General features: G+C 39.7%; 1 protein-coding gene across 1 annotated transcript in view; it reads right to left on the reverse strand.

The window, feature by feature from the left end:
* Window positions 1-27694, reverse strand: part of si:dkey-246g23.2 (solute carrier family 66 member 2) — a 77418-nt gene that overhangs the window by 32730 nt on the left and 16994 nt on the right. Inside the window, exon 3 of the mRNA XM_061917996.1 lies at window positions 25595-25728. Coding sequence (XP_061773980.1) covers window positions 25595-25728 — 134 coding nt within the window. The remainder of the gene's footprint in view (window positions 1-25594; window positions 25729-27694) is intronic.

Consider the following 27694-nt stretch of genomic DNA (forward strand, 5'->3'; position numbering starts at 1 on the left):
TTGAGTACCTTGAAGGTAGAAAAGCGCTATACAAGTACAACCCATTCATCATTTTTGAGAGTGTTTCATACATCTGAAGCTCCAGCGATACCTGGCAGTGACAATTCTGCTGAGCTCCAAAAACGACGATGAGTCATTAAAAACATGCACGGAGTAATTCTAGCTTGTACATGTAGATCAGGGGTAGGGAACCTATGGCTCTAGAGCCAGATGTGGCTCTTTTGATGACTACATATGGCTCTCAGATAATGATATTTATATAGCACTTTTCTCTAGTGACTCAAAGCGCTTTACAAAGTGACACCCAATATCTAAGTTCCATTTAAACCACTGTGGGTGGCACTGGGGGCAGGTGTGTAAAGTGTCTTGCCCAAGGACACAACGGCAGTGACTAGGATGGCGGAAGCGGGGATCGAACCTGGAACCCTCAGGTTGCTAGCACGGCCACTCTACCAAACGAGCTATGCCGAGTAACCGTGTAACACTCTTCCATATCAGTAGGTGGCAGTCGGAAGCTAATTGCTTTGTAGATGTGGGAAACAGCGGGAGGCAGGGTGCAGGTAAAAAGTTGTCTAGTGCTTAAATCAGGGGTAGGGAACCTATGGCTGCACCTGGCTCTCAGATAAATCTTAGCTGACATTGCTTAACACGATAAGTAATGAATAATTCCGCTGGTAATCACAGTTTCAAAAATAACGTTCAAATTATAAAACATTCTCATGCATTTTAATCCAACCATCCGTTTTCTACCGCACCCGTTCAAGATGTCGCATTAATGGTAAGAAGTATTATATGTATTATTGGTTAACTTTTATAATAACAATGTTGTTAAAAAGAATAAGAGACTTATTATACTCTACAAATGTTGGTCATACTTAAAAATGCACAAATTGAGTTGTATTCAGTGTTGAAAAATATTATATGGCTCTTACGGAAATACTTTGTGAAAAATTTGCCTTTCATGGCTCTCTCAGCCAAAAAGGTTCCCGACCCCTGATGTATAACAAAAAAACAGCAGCAATTACAAGCTCAACAGAAAAAAGAGGCATCAGCCATGATTAATTGATTAGACGTGCAAAACTGTCCACTCAGCAAAAAAAAAAAAAAAACCCATTAATTTCTAAACTTGCTGACCCGTCATTTAGATTTCGACATTAAGTGAAAAAAGGAGCTGTCTAGACACACTCGGTAACTGTTAAACAACTTTCCTGCTAAAACTTTTCACATTCTGCCCAAAAAAATAAAATTGAGAATACATTAAAAAAAACATCTTCACAAGTTCACCTTGAAAGCGTTGAATTTAATTTCCACTTCTAAATCCAAACTGTTAATAAACCCGCTGACTTCACTTAGGGGGATAATTAAACACATGGAAAGTATTCGGAAGACCTTCCTGTGTCTCCGAGTGTGTTTCTGCTGTGGAGTTTGCTTCCTAGCCCGTGCATTTATGTGTGCTGGCTTCAGTTCATTACACTCACTTTGCCCGCTGCATCGCTGCCTGAGTGCTGCAGATAAGGCTGAGTGACAGAGAGATCGTACTCTGCACTCGCACACCCAGTTTAGTGTAATGGCTCCCAGGTAACAAAGATTAGTCATTCATTTTCTGTACCGCTTATCCCAGGGGTCGGGAACCTTTTTGGCTGAGGGAGCCACACAAGCCAGATATTTCCGTGAGAGCCATATAATATTTTTTTAAGACTGAATACAACTAAATGCTTGTATTGTTAAGTAAGACCAACATTTTTAGAGTTGAATAAGTCTCTTATTCCTTTTTTTGTTGTTGTTGTCCTGTCCAGCTTCTCAGGTAAATCATATAGTTCAGGGGTCGGGAACCTTTTTGGCTGAGGGAGCCATACAAGCAAGATATTTTTAAAAGTATTTCCGTGAGAGCCATATATGTATATGTATATATATATATATGTATTTTTTTTTAACACTGACTACAACTAAATGCGTGCATTTTTAAGTAAGACCAACAATTTTTTGAAAATAATAAGCCTTGTATTCTTTATAATTACATTTTTATTCTGAAGCTAAACAACAGTAAATAAAATACTTCTTACCATAAATGTGACTTCTTGAACAGGTGCGGTACAAACCGCATAAATGGATTAAAATGCATGAGAATGTTTCATATTTTGAACGTTATTTTTACACTGTGATTACCAGCGGAATAATTCATAACTGCGGTCCTCTCCAAGGTTTCTCATAGTCAGCATTGTCACTGGCGTCCCACTGGATGTGAATTCTCCCTGCCCACTGGGTGTGAGTTTTCCTTGCCCTTTTGTGGGTTCTTCCGAGGATGTTGTAGTCGTAATGATTTGTGCAGTCCTTTGAGACATTTGTGATTTGGGGCTATATAAATAAACATTGATTGATTGATTGATTTATTGATAGGTTGATCAATCTTTGAATTCATGGTGTGAGAATGAAGTCAGACACAGCATATTTTTAAAGGCCTACTGAAAGCCACTACTAGCCACCACGCAGTCTGATAGTTTATATATCCATCCATCCATCCATCTTGTTCCGCTTATCCGAGGTCGGGTCGCGGGGGCAACAGCCTAAGCAGGGAAACCACGACTTCCCTCTCCCCAGCCACTTCGTCTAGCTCTTCCCGGGGGATCCCGAGGCGTTCCCAGGCCAGCCGGGAGACATAGTCTTCCCAACGTGTCCTGGGTCTTCCCCGTGGCCTCCTACCGGTTGGACGTGCCCTAAACACCTCCCTAGGTAGGCGTTCGGGTGGCATCCTGACCAGATGCCCGAACCACCTCATCTGGCTCCTCTCGATGTGGAGGAGCAGCGGCTTTACTTTGAGTTCCTCCCGGATGGCAGAGCTTCTCACCCTATCTCTAAGGGAGAGACCCGCCACACGGTGGAGGAAACTCATTTGGGCCGCTTGTACCCGTGATCTTATCCTTTCGGTCATGACCCAAAGCTCATGACCATAGGTGAGGATGGGAACGTAGATCGACCGGTAAATTGAGAGCTTTGCCTTCCGGCTCAGCTCCTTCTTCACCACAACGGATCGGTACAACGTCCGCATTACTGAAGACGCCGCACCGATCCGCCTGTCGATCTCACGATCCACTCTTCCCTCACTCGTGAACAAGACTCCTAGGTACTTGAACTCCTCCACTTGGGGCAGGGTCTCCTCCCCAACCCGGAGATGGCACTCCACCCTTTTCCGGGCGAGAACCATGGACTCGGACTTGGAGGTGCTGATTCTCATTCCGGTTTATATATCAATGATGAAATATTAACATTGCAACACATGCCAATACGGCCTTTTTAGTTTACTAAATTGCAATTTTAAATTCCCCGCGAAGTGTCCTGTTGAAAACGTCACGGAATGCTGACGTGTACGCGCGACGTCAGGGACTGTTAGGGAATATTAGCGCTGCGCACACACACAGCTAAAAGTCGTCTGCTTTCACCGCATAATTACACAGTATTTTGGACATCTGTGTTGCTGAATCTTTTGCAATTTGTTCAATTAATAATGGAGAAGTCAAAGTAGAAAGATGGAGGTGGGAAGCTTTAGCCTTTAGCCACACAAACACACGGTGATTCCTTGTTTAAAATTCCCGGAGGTGAAACTTTCCTATGGATCAGAGCGGTCAAGCGAACATGGATCAGGACTACATGTCAACAAGCAGTTTTCGGTGAGAAAATTGTGGTAAAAAGTCGCCACTTACTGGAGATCAGCTGAGCTTGTGCCTTCCGTACAACTGCCGTCGACTTCCATCCGACACTGGCGTCAACACACCCGTGGACACACCCCTCTGACTATCAGGTACTATTAAACTCACTAAAACACTAGCAACACAATAGAAAGATAAGGGATTTCCCAGAATTATCCTAGTAAATGTGTCTAAAAACATGTGAATCCGTCTCAATGGAATTTTGTGCGTGTTTTTTTCTAGTCCATCGCTATCAATATCCTCAAACACGAATCTTTCATCCTGGCTGAAATTAATGGGGAAATGGTCGTTTTCTCGGTCCGAATAGCTCTTTTTGTTGGAGGCCCCCATTAAAAACAATGTGAGGATGTGAGGAGCCATCAACGGGTGACGTCATCGTCTGCGACCTCCGGTAAAGGCAGGGCTTTTCTGTTCGTCGATGTTACGGACTAAACAGGAAGCGAGTGGGTCAGAAGAGAATGAAACAAAGATGGAAAAATAAACGTGAAGATCCGAGTCACGGATCGCAACAAAAGTCCTACTGAAAGCCACTACTAGCGACCACGCAGTCAGACAGTTTATATATCAATGATGAAATATTAACATTGCAACACATGCCAATATGGCCGGATTAGTTTAATAAATTCCAATTTTAAAATTCGCGCCGAAGTATCCTGCTGAAAACGTCGCGGTATGATGAGGAATGCGCGTGGCGTCACGGATTGTAAAGGACATTTTGTCCCAGCATCTTTCCCAGCTATTAAGTCATCTGTTTTCATCGCAAAATTCCACAGTATTCTGGACATCTGTGTTGCTGAATCTTTTGCAATTTGTTCAATTAATAATGGAGACGTCAAAGAAGAATGCTGTTGGTGGAAAGCGGTGGATTGCGGCCGCCTTTAGCAACACAAACACAACCGGTGTTTCATTGTTTACATTCCCGAAAGATGACAGTCAAGCTTTACTATGGAACAGAGCGGTCAAGCGAACACGTTTGGATTGGACCACACACACAAAGTACAGTGTTTTATGCAGCGATCATTTCGAAAGGTCGTGTTTCGAAGAGGGTCCCTTGCGAAGGGCAGAGATTGGCATCGCCACCACCCGTTGACTGGTGCTGATGAAAGGTGCGGGGCCGACCTTCAGGTTGTACAGGTACTACCATGTAATCTCACTAAAACACTAGTAACACAATAAGCAGATAAGGGATTTTACAGAATTATCCGAGTAAATTTGTCTAATAACATCTGAATCGCTCCCACTGCCCTAGTCTTTTTTTTTTCTTTCTAGTCCTTCACTCTCACTTTCCTCATCCACGAATCTTTATCCTCGCTCAAATTAATGGGGAAATCGTCGCTTTCTCGGTCCGAATCGCTCTCGCTGCTGGTGGTCATGATTGTAAACAATGTGAGGATGTGAGGAGCTCCACAACCCGTGATGTCACACGCATCGTCTGCTACTTCCGGTACAGGCAAGGCTTTTTTTTAGCGACCAAAAACGCGAACTTTATCGTGGATGTTCTCTACTAAATCCTTTCAGCAAAAACATGGCAATATCGTGAAATGATCAAGTATGACACATAGAATGGACCTGCTATCCCCGTTTAAATCTCATTTCAGTAGGCCTTTAACACTGTGATTACCAGCAAAATTATTCAGAATTATCGCGTTAAGCAATGTCAGCTAAGATTTATCTGAGAGCCAGATGCAGTCATCAAAAGAGCCACATCTGGCTCTAGAGCCATAGGTTCCCTACCCCTGATATATATGATGTAGATGCCAATATTAGCTGTTCAGATTTACTTTACAAAAGAGAAGTGTAGGATACTTCTGTTGTTGCCTTATTTGAATCTGACTTTATTAAATGTATTTATATTATCATTTGGTGCAGGAGGGGATAGAAAGAGAAAAAAAGGAAGACAGAGGGGGAAATTGTGGGGATAAGAGGGGGATTAGAGAGAGAGACAAAAACAACAATAACAACAACAACAATAGAACAACATCAGCACGTACGAAAATGATTGTAAAAGTGATAGCAAATAAGCAGTTAGTGAAATAAATAATAATATAGGACTGACAACGAGCATTTTTACACTAAAACTGGAGCAATATAAATACCAATAGAAAAAGCGCTATTGATCATGAACAATACGAATAGTTTACCTCTATTTTCAACAATACAGTTGTTCAAATGCAACAATACGTATACATGATAGGTAAAAAGATAATACAAAAAAATAAATAAAAAGGAATACCGAAAGACGGAGGGGAAGAGAGAGAGGCAACCTATATTCATCTTGTAGATTGTTATAGTAACAATGGGTTAAGCTTTGTCAATATGCCATCTGTTACCCAGTTTACCCTCTCTTATTCTTTTTAATAACACTGAGATAGGCGCTAGCGCCCCCCGCGACCCCAAAAGGGAATAAGCGGTAGAAAATGGATGGATGGATGAATGTTATTTTGAAGCTAACCAACAATAAATAAAATACTTCTTACCATAAATGTGACTTCTTGAACAGCTGTGGTAGAAACCGGATGGATGGATTAAAATACATAAGAATGTTTTATATTTTGAACGTTATTTTTAACACTGTGATTACCAGCGGAATTATTCATAATTATCGCGTTAAGCAATGTCAGCTAAGATTTATCTGAGAGCCAGATGCAGTCATCAAAAGAGCCACATCTGGCTCTAGAGCCATAGGTTCCCTACCCCTGGCTTATTCTGTCCAGGGTAGAGCTTGAGCCTACCCCGCTTGACTGTGAGCAGAGGTGGGTAGTAACGCGCTACATTTACTCCGTTACATCTACTCGAGTAATTTTTGGGATAAATTGTACTTCTAAGAGTTCATTTTTATGCAACATACTTTTACTTTTACTTGAGTATATTTATAGAGAAGAAACGCTACTTTTACTCGGCTCCATTTATCTACATTCAGCTCGCTACTCGCTACTTTTTTTTATCAATCTATTAATGTTTGTTTTGGTTTTTCAGACAGAGCTTCAAAGTAGGATCTACGCATGCCTGAGTTTCACCAATCACATGCAGTCACTGGTGACGTTGGACCAATGAAACAGAGCCAGGCCGTGTTGTGGCCTTTAATTGTGACGAGCCAAAGGCAGACCTGTTTTGTCTAATCAGCATATTTGTATGCCACACCTGTGAGGTGGATAGATACCTCGGCAAAAGAGAAGTGCTTCCTAACACAGATTTTGGCAAATTTTTCAGCGATTTTGAGGGATTAAAAAATGTTATATGTTAAAAATCTTTGGGTTTAAAGGCCAAAACATAAGTGTTGCATTCATATTTCTTCTAAAATGTAAATAACATTAAACCATGACATACAGGTATGAGTACAAATGTGCAATATTATTTTTTCTATATAAATATCTTAATAAAATGTAATATTCGAGAATGTTCAAAGCCTGGAAAATACATTTATCTCTGCAAAAGTGCAAGTCAGGAAGAAGGGATATTATCGACGTTATCGACTTTACTGGATGATTAATATGTAGGTTTTCTGTTCGGGCTCCAGTACTCTGGAATGCTACAGTTCGAGATGCTACCTCAGTAGAAGCATTTAAGTCTCACCTTAAAACTCATCTGTATACTCTAGCCTTTAAATAGACCTCCTTTTTAGACCAGTTGATCTGCCGCTTCTTTTCTTTTTCTCCTATGTCCCCCCCTCCCTTGTGGAGGGGATCCGGTCCGATGACCATGGATGAAGTACTGGCTGTCCAGAGTCGAGACCCAGGATGGACCGCTCGCCTGTGTATGGGTTGGGGACATCTATACGCTGCTGATCCGCCTCCGCTTGGGATGGTTTCCTGTGGACGGGACTCTTGCTGCTGTCTTGGATCCGCTTTGAACTGAACTCTCACGGCTGTGTTGGAGCCACTTTGGATTGAACTTTCACAGTATCATGTTAGACCCGCTCCACATCCATTGCTTTCGGTCCCCTAGAGGGGGGGGGTTGCCCACTTCTGCGGTCCTCTCCAAGGTTTCTCATAGTCAGCATTGTCACTGGCGTCCCACTGGATGTGAGTTTTCCTTGCCCTTTTGTGGGTTCTTCCGAGGATGTTGTAGTCGTAATGATTTGTGCAGTCCTTTGAGACATCTGTGATTTAGGGCTATATAAATAAACATTGATTGATTGATTGATAGGTTGCTCAATCTTTGAATTCATGGTGTGAGAATGAAGTCAGACACAGCATATTTTTCAGATGTTTTCAGCTGCTCACCGAGCAGGAATAAAACTGCAGGACAGCACAGAGAATGGATTTATGAGGCCAATTCATAGCGAAGTAAGGCAAAATTAATAAATACTGTATTGTGTGTGTAAAGTGTGTACACGCAGAGCAATGCGTGTGTCTGCTACTATTCATCAAATGTGTTTAAATAACTAGATGGTGGTTAGTAGCATGGACTCAAGGACAATGTTATAGTTTGATGAATAGTGCCCCCTGTTGGCCCAAAATAATATCAATAAAAATCCCTCTATAACACATACTGAAGAAGAACTTATTTCCAAGTCAATATTTTTGCAAGCAAACTCAATTATGAGAGCATTCTTTTTGCATACAAACAACTTGTGCATGCAGAAGAATGGCATTACCACGACTAAGTTGTGTACAAGAGTGTTTTTAAGAAACATTAGGACATTTTACAACAACATTTATCCAAATTTACACATTTTAATCTATGTTAAAATCCATTAATCTAATGGGAAATAAGTAATTCAGTAATTTATTTTTGAAGCACAAATCAACCTATCCAAAACATACATTTCCTGACACAACAGGGCAGTAACCCCAGGTTGCCATACAAGACAAGCACTGGGTGAAATGTCCCATTGCCTTTTTAACGGTGACGCAGCAGGAAGGGGCTAAGAAAATAAGATTGCAGAAAAATGTCATGTAATGTGCGCTGACATTTTATTTATATTTTTTTATTTATTTATTTTTTTCCCCTTGGCCTCAGTCTGCACCCCCTCTCCAAGGCCCAGGCTAAGACCGATTTTTTTTTATTTCATTTTAATCTTCTACCCCCCCCTTGTTTACCTGTATCTCATCTTTTTTTGTAAGGGGCGCTGGAAGCCGGCAGACCCGTCAGCGATCCTGTTCTGTCTCCCTGTAATGTTTGTCTGATCTTGAATGGGATTGTGCTGAAAATTGTAATTTTCCTGAAGGAACTCTCCTGACTGAATGAATAAAGTACTATCTAATCTAATCTAATCTAATTTTATAAGCGCTTTTTAATTGTCATTTAAAAACGTTGACACTAATCATCGGGAGTTTGTCATTATTTGCGTTTGTTGTCACATTCTTAGTTTTGTGATTAGCACCACATTGTTTTTTCGTCAAGAAACATCAGCTTTTGGATCGGTTTTTGGTGCATTTTTTTCTGCTGATTCGTGATTTTTTTTATTTCCTGTTTTTCGACATGAAAAAAAGAAAGCTTTGTAGTATTTCATAATAAAATGCGGATTTTTTTGATCGCTCTTTTTTGGGGGGATTTTCTTTCTATTTGTAATTTTTAATTATTATTTTTTTATTTATTTTATTTTTTTTAATTAATCAGTCCATCAAACTAATACTCAATAATACAATAGTAAATGGATGGATGGATGGCAATTCCAAAACCAAATCCGACACAGCAACATTCAGAATAGCAATCAAAAGAGCAATTGAGAGGACACACAAACATGACACAAAACAATCCAAAAGTAGTCATAACAAAATGAATAATATCAACAACGGTATCAATATTAATAAGAATTCCAACGTAGTAGTGATTATAAATCCTTCATGTACATAATCATCACAACCGTCTTGTGGTTTGTGCAGCCCTTTGAGACACTAGTGATTTAGGGCTATATAAATAATCATTGATTGATCATTGAAATTAAGCAATTAATAATAGGACAATATGGCCAAAGACTATAAAAATGTGACCCATTACCTCCCTGCTTGGCACTCAGCATTAAGGGTTGGAATTGGGGGTTAAATCACCATAAATGATTCCCGGGCGCGGCACCGCTGCTGCTCACTGCTCCCCTCTCCTCCCAGGGGGTGATCAAGGGTGATGGGTCAAATGCAGAGAATAATTTCGCCACATCTAGTATGTGTGTGACAATCATTGGTACTTTAACTTGAACTTTAAGTGTATTTTAAGAAACATTAGGACATTTTATAAGAAATTAGGCAATTAATAATAGGACAACATGGTTGGGTTGCATTGATGAGATTATTTGACTTGATCTAAGGCACAGGTGTAAAACTCAAGGCCTACAGGCCAGATCTGGCCCTCCATGTCATTTTATGGCCTGCAAGAGCCTGGAAATAATGTGTCAATAAAATAAAATACCTTATATTTTCTTTCTGTACTTTCTTATTTTCTTACTAAAGCTATTAGGTTGTTTTTTCTAGTTTGACAGGGGGAAAAAAACTGTCCAATATTGCAACAAATATTATATTATCCAACTTTTTTGGGCAAAATCCAAATAAATACTTAAACATCTGTTTAAAAGGTGTGAAGACTGTTTGGCATCGTGGTGCCGGGTTCGATTCCCTCGAGGATGCGTTGAGGTTAACACAACAAAGGTAGGAGCTTAAAATATTTATTTAACAAAAAGAGAGCTCTGAACAGAAATCCATCCATCCATTTTCTACCGCTTATTCCCTTTCGGGGTCGCGGGGGGCGCTGGCGCCTATCTCAGCTACAATAGGGCGGAAGGCGGGGTACACCCTGGACAAGTCGCCTCCTCATCGCAGGGCCAACACAGATAGACAGACAACATTCACACTCACATTCACACACTAGGGCCAATTTAGTGTTGCCAATCAACCTATCCCCAGGTGCATGTCTTTGGAAGTGGGAGGAAGCCGGAGTACCCAGAGGGAACCCACGCATTCACGGGGAGAACATGCAAACTCCACACAGAAAGATCCCGAGCCTGGATTTTACTAGAGCTAATAAAAAGGCAAACCAAAAACGCTAGTATGAAAACTAGGAAATACAAACAGAAATCTAGACTTGGCATGAAAGCACAAACATGTAGAAACAAAAACCATTAGCATGTGAGCTAAGAAAAGGCAGGTGGCTTAGCATATGAGCTAGCGAGAATAAACGTAGAAAAGTAGCAGTCGTCACCTGTTGCATGAGAGCTAATTTATGGACCCAGATATGAATAAGTATGTTTAAAAACTGGACAAAATGCCAGTTTTACAGTGTCTTTGGTTCCAAATCCAATTAATATTGTTGTGAAAAAGGCTTTAAAAAAAAGGCTGCTTAAAGAGAGTCTTCACGGCTCTTTTTAAATGTCATGGCCAAACTTAACCAAGCTGGGACGAATACTGTTTTTAGATTTGTTCCTACAGGCAAACAACCTGCAGTATTAAAAAAACTAAACAAAACCAAAAATTATAATTTGAAAAAGTGAAAAAAATCATTGGTATTTGTATTTTTAAAGGTGAACACAAGTTCCTAGTGCTGTTAGCAGCACATTCCACCTGTATCATTTGCTTTGTTATGAGTACTAAAAGTTACAGAAAATTGTTTGAAAAAAAAAAATAATAATCATCATAAATAAAACGTGCCAAAAATATTAAAAAGACATTGAGAGACCACACTTGGGGGTCAGAAAATTACAGGAAAGGCAGATTAAGAAAAAATAAATATTCAAAACCAATGATTTTTAAGACATTTTTGATCAACAATGACCCCCCCGCGACCCCAAAAGGGACAAGTGGTAGAAAAAATGGATGGATGGATGGATGGAATGAAAAGGTCTGACCAGACCTTCTCTAACCAGCAGAGGACGCTACATTGCCACTTTTCTAGATGTTACATTTTGCAGGAACAGTGGTTCTCAACCTTTTTTCAGTGATGGACCCCCTGTGAACATTTTTGTCATTCAAGTACCCCCTAATCAGAGCAAAGCATTTTTGGTTGAAAAAAAAGAGATAAAGAAGTAAAATACAGCACTATGTCATCAGTTTCTGATTTATTAAATTGTATAACAGTGCAAAATATTGCTCATTTGTAGTGGTCTTTCTTCAACTATTTGGAAAAAAAGATATAAAAATAACTAAAAACTTGTTGAAAAATAAACAAGAGATTCAATTATAAATAAAGATTTCTCCACATAGAAGTAATCATCAACTTAAAGTGCCCTCTTTGGGGATTGTAATAGAGATCCATCTGGATTCATCAACTTCATTCTAAACATTTCTTCACAAAAAAGGAATCTTTAACATCAATATTTATGGAACATGTCCACAAAAAAATCTAGCTGTCAACACTGAATATTGCATTGTTGTATTTCTTTTCACAGTTTATGAACTTACATTCATATTTTGTTGAAGTATTAGTCAATTAATATATTTATAAAGGATTTTTTAATTGTTGCTATTTTTAGAATATTTTAAAAAAAATCTCACGTACCCCTTGGCATACCTTCAAGTACCCCCAGGGGTAGGCGTACCCCCATTTGAGAACCACTGTAGTAGAACACAGTCTAGTATAATATATAAACATTATTAGAAAACAAAAGTGAAGTGAATTGTGAAGTGAATTATATTTATATAGCACTTTTTCTCTAGTGACTCAAAGCGCTTTACATCAGGGGTGCCCATTACGTCGATCGCGAGCTACCAGTCGACCGCGGGGGGTGTGTCAGTCGATCTCCAGCCAGGCTTTTAAAAAAAATAGACCTAAAAATGAGTGATCATCAATCTTCACCAAGACGTCACTTAAATGACATTCACGGTACCGGAGGGTCTTGTGAGATGACGCTGGCTGCTGCAAGATCATTATTATGAAAATATGACCGAGAGGAAGGCGAGAAACACTTTTTATTTCAACAGACTCTCGCGCCGTACCTTCCGTCAAAACTCTAAAGGCCGACTGCACATTTCCTATCTTCACAATAAAAGCCCTGCTTCATGCTGCCTGCGCTAACAAAATAAGAGTCTCGGAAAACTGGCGTGCACAAGCGATCCCTCAGAAAGCTGGCGTGCACATCACTTGTGCACGCCAGCTTTCTGAGACTCTTATTTTGTTAGCGCAGGCAGCATGAAGCAGGGCTTTTATTGTGAAGATAGGAAATGTGCAGTCGGCCTTTAGAGTTTTGACGGAAGGGACGGCGCGAAAGTCTGTTGAAATAAAAAGTGTTTCTGGCCTTCCTCTCTGTCATTTTTTCATAATAATGAACTGGCAGCAGCCAGCGTCATCTCACAAGACCCTCGGGTGCCGTGAATGTCAATCAAGCAAGCTACGGAATTTGCCGCCAATGTTTTTCTTGTAAAGTGTATGGAAGCTGGATGAATTAGATGCCAAAAACCAACCACTTTCATGTGGTATTGTACAGAAAGGACAACTTTTTTTCTCCTCCATTTGAAAATGTGGGCGTTATCATCATTACTGTCTGATTCCAATCAATGCAAGTCATCAGAATCAGGTAATACACCAACTTATATTCTTGTCTTGGTGAAAGAAAGACATCTATATGTGTTACACATGCTTGTATTATCATTAAACACATTTAACTTGTTTACAAAAATGTCTCTTTCATAAATAAATAAATACAAATGATATATATAAATGAGGTAGATCCCCTCGAGTTGGTCAATTGAAAAGTAGCTCGCCTGCAGAAAAAGTGTGGGCACCCCTGCTTTACATAGTGAAACCCAATATCTAAGTTACATTCAAACCAGTGTGGGTGGCACTGGGAGCAGGTGGGTAAAGTATCTTGCCCAAGGACACAACGGCAGTGACTCGGATGGCGGATGCGGGAATCGAACCTGCAACCCTCAAGTTGCTGGCACGGCCGCTCTACCAACCGAGCTAAACCGCTAAAGCTGCCTATCCATAAAAAAGTTAGATTGCAACAACATAATTGTTAATGGAAAAAAAAAATTAGAGGTGCTGAAAAAAAAATCAATTCACATCCGAATCCCAATTCTCATTATCCAATACTGAATTGGCTAATATTTTTCAGTAATCCCTCATTTAATTGTATTTTATTTTTTAAAATAATTAATTTATAAATGTACATTTTTAATCCCTCTCCGTGCTCACTCTCTGCATGTATTCATCACTTGTCAGCAGCCAAGAGTAGATTTTGTAACGTGATTTGAGAAGCTTTTAGTATATTTTTCTGCTAAATAATATATTGCGAGATTTGTATTAATGAAGAAATGATTCTTAATCGAATCGTCGCCCCAAGAATCGGACCGGAATTGAGTAATCGCAGTAGTAAGATTCACATCTCTAATAACAATAATAATAATTTTACACAAAGGACTAAAAAAAAAAAAATCAGTGTAGGAAGTTCAACAGTGTACAATTCCTTATAGAGAAGCATGATATCAGTGGATGACAATTATCGACCGATACTGGCAAATTATCGATAGATCCGATAAAGTAAAATTTACAGGTAAAAAGAAACAATAATAATAAATCCATCCATCCATTTTCTACCGCTTATTCCCTTTCGGGGTCGCGGGGGGCGCTGGCGCCTATCTCAGCTACAATCGGGCGGAAGGCGGGGTACACACTGGACAAGTCGCCACCTCATCGCAGGGCCAACACAGATAGACAGACAACATTCACACACTAGGGCCAATTTAGTGTTGCCAATCAACCTATCCCCAGGTGCATGTCTTTGGAGGTGGGAGGAAGCCGGAGTACCCGGAGGGAACCCACGCAGTCACGGGGAGAACATGCAAACTCCACACAGAAAGATCCCGAGCCTGGATTTGAACCCAGGACTGCAGGAACTTCGTATTGTGAGGCAGACGCACTAACCCCTCTTCCACCGTGAAGCCCTAATAATAATAAAGCTTTACCATATTTGTGTTTGTTGTTAGTCTTTCCATTGTGTTGCTACCTGGCTTATAAAACCTAATCCTATAGTATGGTCGCAAATTTGTGAATTCACAATATTGCCTGTTATGTACAGAAAAAAAGCATCATGGCTCCACAGCAATTCACGGCGAGGAAGAAGACATTTCACTCTCGGTACAGAAAAAGACGAGCTCCAACGCAGCAAATTTGATTACAGGTAATCACTTTAAAATTCAACATCATGGAAGTTTACTGGAAAAAGTACGAAGCTGCCGATGCTGTGAAGCTGAAACCCAGAGTTAATAGTGGCGACTGCAGCAAAGCCAAAAGTGATGAGAAAGTGTTTGATAAGAGGCAAGAGTTTGAAAGAAAAAACATTCAGGGTAAAGCCCTTGATGACAAATTGAGCGGTTGTTTAAAGAGATATCTTGATCATGAGATCGGAGCTGACATTTTCCATTTCTAACTGGTCAATGTCCCAGTTGTGTCCCAGTTAGGGCTGCAATGATTCAGTGTAAATCGATTAATTCAATGAGGAAAAAGCGTCGATTTGTATTTTGTTTCTTTGATGATTTGTTTAATCCGTAAATGAATGAGAAGGGTCCCCTTATATGTGATATACTTTGTGCATGTCGGACAGCGCAGTGTGGATAAAGAAAGACAACCCAGGGGAATACAATGACAAAGTGTTTTCTAAGGTTTTGCGATCATTTCTTTTTGTTGTTCTTGTTTTTATACAACAATAATTTTGGGGTAATTTTCAATATTGTTTAAAGCAGGGGTCACCAACCTTTTTTAAACCAAGAGCTACTTCTTGGGTACTGATTAATGCGAAGGGCTATCAGTTTGATACACACTTAAATAGCCAGAAATAGCCAATTTGTTCAATTTACCTTTAATAAATAAATCTCTATATCAGGGGTGTCAAACTCAAATACAGAGTGGGCCAAAACTTAAAACTGAATGAAGCCGCGGGCCGAGGTTGAACAAATGAATCCTTTAATAGGGACCCAAACAAGTTTTGCATTGAATATTGACCAAGTAAGGCTTATATAACTTTATAGTGACATGCAAAATCCAGTTTTAAATAATAATAATTTAAAAATATCAAAGTCATATCAAATAAAATAAAAATACAAATTGAATGCCTCTTTTCGGCGGCGGGTTTGAGTCGGGGCGGGGTTTTGTGGTAGCGGGGGTGTATATTGTAGCATCCCTGAAGAGTTAGTGATGCAAAGGGTTCCGGGTATTTGTTCGGTTGTGTTTATGTTGTGTTACGGTGCGGATGTTCTCCCGAAATGTGTTTGTCATTCTTGTTTGCTGTGGGTTCACAGTGTGGCGTATATTTGTAACAGTGTTAAAGTTGTTTATACGGCCACCCTCAGTGTGACCTGTATGGCTGTTGACCAAGTATGCCTTGCATACACTTGTGTGTGTGTATGACCCGCATATATTATGTGAGTGGGCCGGTACGCTTTTGGTATGGAGGAAAAGCGGACGTGGCGACATGTAGAGAACGCCAAAGGCAGTGCTTTTACGGCCCGCCCCCAATATTATTGTCCGGGTGGAAATCGGGGGGATTTTGGGAGGGGCACTGAACTTCGGGAGTCTCCCGGGAAAATCGGGAGGGTTGACGAGTATGAGTATTAGTGGTGAATGTGGTGTTACAGCGGCGGGCCAGCTCTAATGTTAATCAGATATTGCCTCAAGGGCCAAATGAAATTACACGGCGGGCCAAATTTGGCCCACGAGCCAGAGTTTGACACCCATGCTCTATATATATGTGTATATACATATATATATATATATATATATATATATATATATATATATATATATATATATATATATATATGTGTGTATATATATATATATATGTGTATACATATATATATATATATATATATGTGTGTATATATATATATAGATATATATATGTATATATATACACATATATACATACAAAAATCTACTACTCTGCTAGCATGTCAGCAAACTAGGGTAGATCCTGCTGAAATCCTATGTATTGAATGAATACAGAATCCTTTTGAATCGGGAAAAAAATCGTTTTTGAATCCAGAATGGAATCGAATGGAAAAAAATCGATATATTATCGAATCGTGACCCCAAGAATCGATATTGAATCGAATCTTGGGACACCCAAAGATTCACAGTCCACAGTAAGTCTTTGCTGTTATCCAGCATTCTGATTTTGTCTACTATGTAGCCAGTTCCGTTTTAGTTTTGTTCTGCATAGCCTTCCGGAAGCTTCAATGCCTTTTCTTAGGGGCCCTCACCTTTTGTTTATTTTTGGTTTAAGCATTAGATACCTTTTACCTGCACACTGCCTCCCGCTTATCCCGACATCTCTAAAGCAATTAGACTGCCACCTCCTGATATGGAAGAGTAATACAGGGTTACTCTGCCGAGCTCTAGACAACACCGACCCTCAACAACAACACATCATTTGAAGACTATAATTAATGGTTTGCAAAAAATATTTTTAACCCAAGCAGGTGAAATGACATCATCTTCCACGGCACACCAGACTGTATCTCACGGCACACAATAGCTGAAAAACACGGCGGTAGACCATTCACAGCAGCCTCTAGTGGTACGGCACAGAATTCCTTGATTAAAGTACAGTGTTTTATTTTCATATATTCAATTGTGTGTACTGTTACAGTTACCAAATATACATGTTACATACAACCCTTGCCTTGTTTTCAATGAATACTTAGGCCTACTATGTTATTGTATTTTAATGTTGTTCATTATGGTGGCACTTGGAGAGCCAAGTTTTTTGCTTCTGAGGTGGCACTAGGTGAACAAAGTTTGAGAACCACAGAAGTAGAACGAAGATGTTGAGCCAGCCAGCGGGTCCAACATCAGTAATCTCTCACTCGCAAATGTTCTTCCCGCCCACGCACTTCTGCTAGAAAGTCTTCCCAGAAGAGTTGAAGACTCTGAGACTATGTTTTCTTCCACGTTCACTTCATATCCAGTAGGTGCATAAGCTATATTATGAAGTGTTTGTGTGTACAGGGTCGAATAAAGAAGATGAGGGGAGTGGAATTTCCACAAGGGAAGTGAGAGGAGGGGATATGGTGAGAGCAGATCAGAGAACAGAATTGGGTGAGCAGGAAACTGTTTCTCAAGTAGATGGGAAACGGAAACATTTGCATATTTGGAAATCATGTTGACATGTTTTAGCAAGGAACTTACTTCATATAAAAAGGATTCAGTTGGACATGGAAGTGGTTTTAACTGAAAGGTTGCTGTGATCTATTCTGGTTCAGTCCCCCTTAATGTTCCTTGTGAAACCGGACCTCAGGCTATTCCTACTGAGCTGGCCATTGCTGTGCTCGTGGTTTAAGTATCTCTCTCTCTCTACATATATATATATATATATATATATATATATATGTAGGTGTGGGAAAAATCACAAGACTACTTCATCTCTACAGAACTGTTTCATTAGGGGGTTCTCTCAAACATCAGGAGATTCTCCTGATGATGTTTATTATATATATTATCCAGATCTATCATCCCTCAACAAGCGCAGTGAAATAATTTCAACATGCCGCCACAGACGGAAACACCTCCTAGGTAACACATGAGCCAATCACCACTCCCCTACGCCTGCCTGTACCCACCCACTCTGTGCCCTATATAAACCATTGTATGTGAATGCTTCCATTAAAATCTCCTGATGATTGAGGGAACCCCTCATGAAACAGTTCTGTAGAGACGAAGTAGTCTCGTGATTTTTCCCACACCTACATATTGCGCTCGACCACGGTATCAAGCACTATTCTCTGGATAATCCAATCAAGACATATATATATAAATATATATATATATATATATATATATATATATATATATATACATATATATATAAAGTATACAGAGTATATATGAGCCCATAAGAACTAGTCATAAAGGCTACACTTATGTATGAATTTAACCTGAACTTTAGATTGTTGTTGTTTAAGTAAAATAAAACACCAACTTTGCAAGCATTTGTAAAATACTTGGTCAAAGTAGTCGAGTAGAGCAGTGGATCTCAAATGGGGGTCCGCGTACCCCTGGGGGTACTTGAAGGTATGCCAAGGGGTACGTGAGATTTTTAAAAAATATTCCAAAAATAGCAACAATTCAAAAATCCTTTATAAATATATTCGTTGAATAATACTTCGACAAAATATGAATGTAAGTTCATAAACTGTGAAAAGAAATGCAACAATGCAATATTCAGTGTTGACAGCTAGATTTTTTGGTGGACATGTTCCATAAATATTGATGTTAAAGATTTCTTTTTTAGTGAAGAAATGTTTAGAATTAAGTTCATGAATCCAGATGGATCTCTATTACAATCCCCAAAAGAACTTAAAGTTGATGATTACTTCTATGTGGAGAAATATGAATCACTTGTTTATTTTTCAACAAGTTTTTAATCTATTTTTCCAAATAGTTCAAGAAAGACCACAACAAATTATCAATATTTTGCACTGTTATACAATTTAATAAATCTAAAACTGATGACATAGTGCTGTATTTTACTTCTTTATCTCTTTGTTTCAACCAAAAATGCTTTGCTCTGATTAGGGGGTACTTGAATTAAGAAAATTTTCATCACTGTAAAAAGGTTGGGAACCACTGCCCTAGGGGAAACTGGGTAAAACACAGCCCACTGACAAAGCTTAACCTAGTGTTACTATAACAATCTACAAGGTTAATACAGTTCGCTTCTCTTTCTTCCCCTCTAGTTATCTTCTTTCATTTGTAATTTAAGTTATATACATATAAACATACATAAATACATACAAATATATATATAAACATCATATATGAACATAAATACATATATAAACATATATATATATATATATATATATATATATATATATATACATACATACATATACTTTCTGCCTCAATAGTGCATTAAAATGCATCTGTTCATCAATATACAGTGGAACCTCGATTCACAAACTTAATTGGTTCCAAAAGTTTGTATATTGAACCAAATTTTTCCATCAGAAACAATGTAAACATGAATAATGGGTTCCAGCATCGAGAAAAAGTCTATATTTCAGTAAAGGTTTGACAATATCAAGCGCTATATAGTACTGCATATCAAACAAACATAACAACAAGGAGGGGACGGGTCAACTTTCTATTAATTAAAATAGTAAAAACAACAACTGGTTGAACTGTCACTTGCCGTGTGGTGCACTCACAGTTTAAACCACAAAATGCCATAATTTTAACAGACAGGTCGCGACAATGATTAGGAATAGAACATAAAATGCACTTTACCTTGTCAGTTAATCCTCATGGCATGCAGTGGAAGAGTGGAAGAAAGAGACAAAGCGGAGGAACAAAGTTATATGTGGATAAATCCTTAATGTTTCAAACCCCACATCCATTCTTTTCTTTGGACTCATATTGAGCTGGCAAAACTAGAAAAAATATTGTAAAAAAAGGCTAAAAATCATTTAACAGGCACTCAAAGTAGTACTAAGTACAATAGCTAGTGACAGCACTGCAGTGCTGACTGAATGAGCATCTGAGAGCGATTAGGCCCCCCACGATGGATGTGCTGCCGGGCACAAAATGGCTTCATTGTGAGACACACAATTGTACACTGAGACAGGGTTTATACAACAAAGCATGTTTGTATTTCGTCTGGTAAAAATTGAAAAGTTTGGAGAATGAGGGGTTTCGTAAATCGAGATTTTATTGTAATGATATACTTGGACTAACATTGGCGCTCTAAAATCCAAAAGTTTTTGAGTACTAAAACGTGCAAACTCGAAAGCACACGCAAAACTGATCTACTAAATGTATACACAGTGGATTTAAATAAATAAATGATAAATGGGTTGTACTTTTATAGCGCTTTTCTACCTTCAAGGTACTCAAAGCGCTTTGGCACTACTTCCACATTCACACACGGATGGAGGGAGCTGCCATGCAAGGCGCCAACCAGCACCCATCAGGAGCAAGGGTGAAGTGTCTTGCTCAGGACACAACGGACGTGACGAGGTTGGTACTAGGTGGGGATTGAACCAGTGACCCTCGGGTTGCGCACGGCCACTCTCCCACTGCCCCACGCCGTCCCTTTCTCTCTGTTAAGTGAGCAGAATAAGGCGCACAAAATAAAACCAACCACCGGAGGTCATTAACTTAATGTTCTGTTGTACAAAGTTGTTTTTGTTTTTCTTTTTAAATATGGGATAATGTTGCACATTTCTTCCAGCAACATACCCAAACAGCTCAGTTTTGTGCCAGGGGCAATTTTGCAAACGAGTCAAGGCAACCGCACCCCACAGATACTTTTGTACATTCAGGTCTTGTGGGAAACACTGTAACTACACCGCTCTCAAGAAAGAAACAATAGATCCGAATAAACTAATATTACTTTCAAGCCTGTGTCAAAAACACCCAAAGTTGGTTTTTTTTTGCAATTTTCTGCACGACAACAAGAAGGCGGCTATAGGTTTTATCCATATTTTCCTATGTACAGTATTTTACTTAAAGGGGACCTGCACTGTTGATGGATGTACTTTTTCTATGTATTCTTACTCGCAAATTAACGTCAGTAAAAGTCGGCTTACAGCGCAGCACAGAACTTTCCTCCAGAAGATCTTATCTCTGTCTATGTGAAGTGAAGTATATTTATATAGCGCTTTTCTCTAGTGACTCAAAGCGCTTTACATAGTGAAACCCAATATCTAAGTTACATTTAAACCAGTGTGGGTGGCACTGGGAGCAGGTGGGTAAAGTGTCTTGCCCAAAGACACAACGGCATTGACTAGGATGGCGAAAGCGGGAATCGAACCTGCAACCCTCAAGTTGCTGGCATGGCCGCTCTATCAACCGAGCTAAACCGTAAATGTGATGTCAGATCAAACAAAAATGGAGCTGTTTGGCCACAATACCCAGCAATATGTTTGGAGGAGAAGAGGCGAGGCCTTTAATTCCAGGAACATCATGCCCACCGTCAAGCATGGTGGTGGTAGTATTATGCTTTGGGCCTGTTTTGCTGCCAATGGAACAGTTGCTTTATTAAATGGGACAATGAAAAAGGAGGATTACCTCCAAATTCTTAAAATCATCAACCCGGAGGTTGGGTCCTGGGCGCAGTTGGGTGTTCCAAACAAACATCAAAAATGGTAAAGAAATGGCTAAATCCGGCTAGAATTAAGGTTTTAGAATGAATGGCCTTCCCAAAGTCCTGACTTGAACGTGTGGACAATGCTAAAGAAACAAGTCCATGTCAGAAAAACAACACATTTAGTTGCACTGCACCAATTTTGTCAAGGGGAGTGGTCTAAAATTCAAGCAGTGGCTTGCCAGAAGCTTGTGGATGGCTATCAAAAGTGTATTATTGCAGTGAAACTTGCCAAAGGACATGTAAGCAAATATTAACATTGCTGTATGTATACTTTTGATCCAGCAGATTTGCTCACATTTTCAGTAGACGCATAATAAATTCATAAAAGAACCAAACTTCACAAAAAAATAAGAGTTGTAGTAATTATTGGAAACTCAAGACAGCCATGATATTATGTTCTTTACAAGTGTATGTAGACTTTTGATGGCAACTGTATATACAAAACTCAAAACCATTGAAGGTGGCACGTTGCATAAATCGTAAATAAAAACAGAAGACAATTTATTTGCAAATCCTTTTCAACTCATATTCAATTGAATAAAAAGACAATATATTTAATGTTTGAGCTGAGAAACGCATTTCTTTTTTTGCAATAATCACTAATAAGTGTTTGATGAGCATTCCTCAACTTTCTCAGTCTTTTTTTGCCACTTTTTTGAATCATGTTGCAGGCATCATATTCCACATGAGCTAATATTTGCAAAAAATAACAAAGTTCGACCAGTTCGAACGTTAAATATCTTGTCTTTGCAGTCCATTCAATTGAATAAAGGTTGAAAAGGATTTACAAATTATTGTATTCTGTTTTTTATTTTATCATTTACACAACGTGGCAACATCACTGGTTTCGGGTTCTGTACTTACATTGTGTATATAAAACCCTAATGGAGATTTTTGGACATTTTTAAAGGTTTTTAAAGGCAAAAAAAGAGCTGCTCCCATGAGCTCCATTATAAACACATTTTTGATCGCATTTATTTACTATTTATCCATCCATCCATCCATTTTCTACCGCTTATTCCCTTTTGGGGTCGCGGGGGGCGCTGGCGCCTATCTCAGCTACAATCGGGCGGAAGGCAGGGTACACCCTGGACAAGTCGCCACCTCATCGCAGGGCCAACACAGATAGACAGACAACATTCACACTCACATTCACACACTAGGGCCAATTTTGTGTTGCCAATCAACCTATCCCCAGGTGCATGTCTTTGGAAGTGGGAGGAAGCCGGAGTACCCGGAGGGAACCCACGCAGTCACGGGGAGAACATGCAAACTCCACACAGAAAGATCCCGAGCCTGGATTTGAACCCAGGACTGCAGGAACTTCGTATTGTGAGGCAGACGCACTAACCCCTCTGCCACCGTGAAGCCCGGTGGCACGTTGTATAAATCGTAAATAAAAACAGAAGACAATTTATTTGCAAATCCTTTTCAACTCATATTCAATTGAATACACTGCAAAGACAATATATTTAATGTTCGAGCTGAGAAACGCATTTCTTTTTTGCAATAATCACTAATAAGTGTTTGATGAGCATTCCTCAACTTTCTCAGTCTTTTTTTGCCACTTTTTTGAAACATGTTGCAGGCATCATATTCCACATGAGCTAATATTAACAAAAAATAACAAAGTTCGACCAGTTCGAACGTTAAATATCTTGTCTTTGCAGTCCATTCAATTGAATATAGGTTGAAAAGGATTTACAAATTATTGTATTCTGTTTTTTATTTATCATTTACACAACGTGGCAACATCACTGGTTTCCGGTTTTGTACTTACATTGTGTATATAAAACCCTAATGGAGATTTTTGGACGTTTTTTAAAGGTTTTTAAAGGCAAAAACAGAGCTGCTGCCATGAGCTCCATTATAAACACATTTTTGATCGCATTTATTTACTATTTATCCATCCATCCATTTTCTACCGCTTATTCCCTTTTGGGGTCGCGGGGGGCGCTGGCGCCTATCTCAGCTACAATCGGGCGGAAGGCAGGGTACACCCTGGACAAGTCGCCACCTCATCGCAGGGCCAACACAGATAGACAGACAAACATTCACACTCACATTCACACACTAGGGCCAATTTAGTGTTGCCAATCAACCTATCCCCAGGTGCATGTCTTTGGAAGTGGGAGGAAGCCGGAGTACCCGGAGGGAACCCACGCAGTCACGGGGAGAACATGCAAACTCCACACAGAAAGATCCCGAGCCTGGATTTGAACCCAGGACTGCAGGAACTTCGTATTGTGAGGCAGACGCACTAACCCCTCTGCCACCGTGAGAATTAAAAAAAAAAGTCCATCTTTAGTCATGTCTTGTATGATGATTGGGAATGATGGGCAAAGTTCCCAAAAAAGTGCAGTTCCTCTTTAAGCATCATTTTGTGGTCAGGTTAAACTTCCCCTTTGGTCCCTAATTGTTTATTCATTTAAAGTCCTACTGAAAGCCACTACTAGCGACCACGCAGTCTGATAGTTTATATATCAATGATGAAATATTAACATTGCAACACATGCCAATACGGCCGCTTTAGTTTAATAAATTGCAATTTTAAATTTCACTCCGCGTATCCTGTTGAAAACGTCGGTATGATGACGCGTGCGCGTGACGTCTCGGGTTGTAGCGGACATTTTTTTCAAGTCCGATCCCAGCTATAAGTCGTCTGCTTTAATCGCATAATTACACAGTATTCTGGACATCTGTGTTGCTGAATCTTTTGCAATTTGTTCAATTAATAATGGAGACGTCAAAGAAGAAAGATGGAGGTGGGAATTCTAGCAACACAAACACAGCCGGTGTTTCCTTGTTTACATTCCGGAAGGTGAAGCTTTACTATGGAACAGAGCGGTCAAGCGAACATGGTTACCGACCACATGTCAACCGGCAGGTTTCGGTGAAAAAATTGTGGTAATAAGTCGGCTCTTACCGTAGACATGAGCGGAGCTTGCGTCTTCCTGCAGCTGCGGACTCTCTTACCTCCTCCCACCGGGGACACTGGTGGTCACCACACCCGTGGCCCCACCCCTCTGACTTTCAGGTACCATATAATCTCACTAAAACACTAGTAACACAATAAGCAGATAAGGAACTTTCCTGAATTATCGTAGTAAATGTGTCTAATGACATCTGAATCGCTCCCACTGCCCTCGCCTTTTTTTTTTCTTTCTAGTCCTTCACTCTCACTTTCCTCATCCACGAATCTTTCATCCTCGCTCAAATTAATGGGGAAATCGTCGCGCTCTCGGGCCGAATCGCTCTCGCTGCTGGTGGCCATGATTGTAAACAATGTTCAGATGTGAGGAGCTCCACAACCCGTGACGTCACACACACATCGTCTGCTACTTCCGGTACAGGCAAGGCTTTTTTTATTAGCGACCAAAAGTTGGGAACTTTATCGTTGATGTTCTCTACTAAATCCTTTCAGCAAAAATATGGCAATATGGCGAAATGATCAAGTATGACACATAGAATGGACCTGCTATCCCCGTTTAAATAAGAACATCTCATTTCAGTAGGCCTTTAAGCATCATTTTGTGGTCAGGTTAAACTTCCCCTTTGGTCCCTAATTGTTGATTCATTTAAGTAAATGTATCACACATTTTAATGTAGACATCGCTAATAGTTACTTCTTGCTTCTAAACAGCCTGTTTCCATTTGGGTTAGCATGGAAGATGAGCAGTTGATATAAGGGACAGGACAAATAGAAAACTGGAAAGTGAGTGCTAGAAAGCATAAAAACGTGACATTCCAAGCTGTTCCAACGGTCCCCTCGTTTGGCAAAAAGCAGCAGTTGATCATTTTGCAAGTACAGTAACCTCAGTTCACACCACATCGAATATGATTCACAGTACAGCTTTAAAAAAATGCTGCTGACCTGTGAGACGGTGTCGCTTGGTGCTCACACGGTTGGTGTTTTGGACGGTGCAGCACAGGTGGAGCATAGCCAACATGGTGAGGATCATCACCACACTCTGGAGCAGCAAAGTGAGCTCAAACTGCTTGCCGATCCTGCACAATGGCAATCAGACCATCACAGTCACAGTCAGTATCTGTCCAGTCAACAACAGAGGAAGAGTCTTTGCAGAGGACAGAATGCAAATTGTGATGAAGGACTCGCATTACAACTGTGAGAAAAAGACTGAAGAGTGGCTAAGACAAAGAAAATAATTTTGATTTCTATATATTTTTTTTTTGCTCTTGCGTAGGGGTTCCTCGATGAGTGCAAAATCGGTCGGGATGGGCGATATAGCCTAACATCTACATTGCGATATATATTGCAGCCTCTTGCATTAGTAAAATATAGTACAGGCCAAAAGTTTGGACACACTTTCTCATTCAATTTGTTTTCTTTATTTTCATGACTATTTACATTGTAGATTGTCACTGAAGGCATTAAAAAAAATGAATAAACACATGCAGAGTTATGTACTTAACAAAAAAGGTGAAGTAACTGAAAAAATATATTGTAGTTTCTTCAAAATAGCCACTTCTTGAGCCGATAATTTTTTTGCTCACTCTTGGCATTCTCTCGATGAGCTTCAAGAAATGGTTTCACTTCACAGGTGTGCTTGAAGCTCATGGAGAGAATGCCAACAGTGTGTAAAGCAGTAATCATAGCAAAAGGTGGCTATTTTGAAGAAACGAGACTATAAAACATGTTTTCAGTTATTTCACCTTTTTTGGTAACTCCACATGTCTTCATTCATAATGTTGATGCCTTCAGTGACAATCTACAATGTATATAGTTATGAAAAAAAAAGGACATGCATTGAATAAGATGGTGTGTCCTCATTTTTGGCCTGTACTGTACATCATATGTTATTTGGCATACAGTATACATGATGATAGAACCATTTCAAAATAGGTTACAAAGGCTCCTGATTTAGCTGCTGACGTTTGCTCTAACACATAATTTCATGATGTATTATTTCTGTCAGTTAGTTGGTGACGAACCCCAAGATGCAGAGAAGGAGGCAGGCATTGAATAGGGAAACATGATTTAATTAAAATACTAGAACAAGAACAAAAAAAAGGGTACTAACAAAAAGCGTGCACAAAGCCGATAAACTAAAAGAGCTAGCATGAGAGCTGAAATATAACAAGCCTAGCGTGGAAGCTATCAGGAGAACAAGAACAAACAAAAGGGGTACTAACAAAAAGCGCGCACAAGGCGGATAACAAACTTGGTTATGAACAAACAAAACTGGAAACAGGGAAAAAAAGACAGTAAGCTACAAACAGCTAATGAATATAGCTTACCGCAACGCTGCATTGGCACGACAGGTAGCAACGACAATAATCCTGCGCCGAGTGGAGGACAAAGCAGGTCTAAAATAGGAGTGGGCTGATTGACACCAGGTGTGGCCAGGTGCCAATCAGCCGCAGCTGAGGGGAAACAGCGCCCAGGGAGAAACACAGGAAGCAGACAAAATAAGAGCGCTGAGAGGAAATACTACACACACAGAGGAAACAAAGACAAATGCATAGGGAAAAACTAAAACATAACCAAACTGTCAGGGACGAACCTGACAATTTCCTAATAACTATTATAAACCTTCTTGTTAATTTATTGTTAATATCTGATTACTTTATGTAACATGGCTCTGTAAAAATGTAATAAGGACATATTATTCTGTTGCTTGGACACTTTACATTAGTTTTGGGTGACACAACAAATACCAAGTAGTTACTTGGGCAGTCTTGGTAATACCAATGCCGATACTGATACTTAACTGTCATGATCCGGGCAACAGATCATGTTTTGTTATGTTCTGTTAGTTTTGGAATACCTTAGTTCCTGTTTTGTGCACATCTGGGTTTATTTTTGGTTTCCAGGGGGATTAATTGGGTTCACCTGCCTCTGGTTAGTGGTCGGCATGCTCACCTGCTGTCGACCACTAATCAGAGAGCTATTTATTCGTGTTGCTCGCCACACTCGGTCTGGCTTCGTCGTTTGCTATGCGCAACATGTTAC

Source organism: Nerophis ophidion, linkage group LG12, assembly GCF_033978795.1.
Source record: "Nerophis ophidion isolate RoL-2023_Sa linkage group LG12, RoL_Noph_v1.0, whole genome shotgun sequence".
NCBI classification, from domain to species: domain Eukaryota; kingdom Metazoa; phylum Chordata; class Actinopteri; order Syngnathiformes; family Syngnathidae; genus Nerophis; species Nerophis ophidion.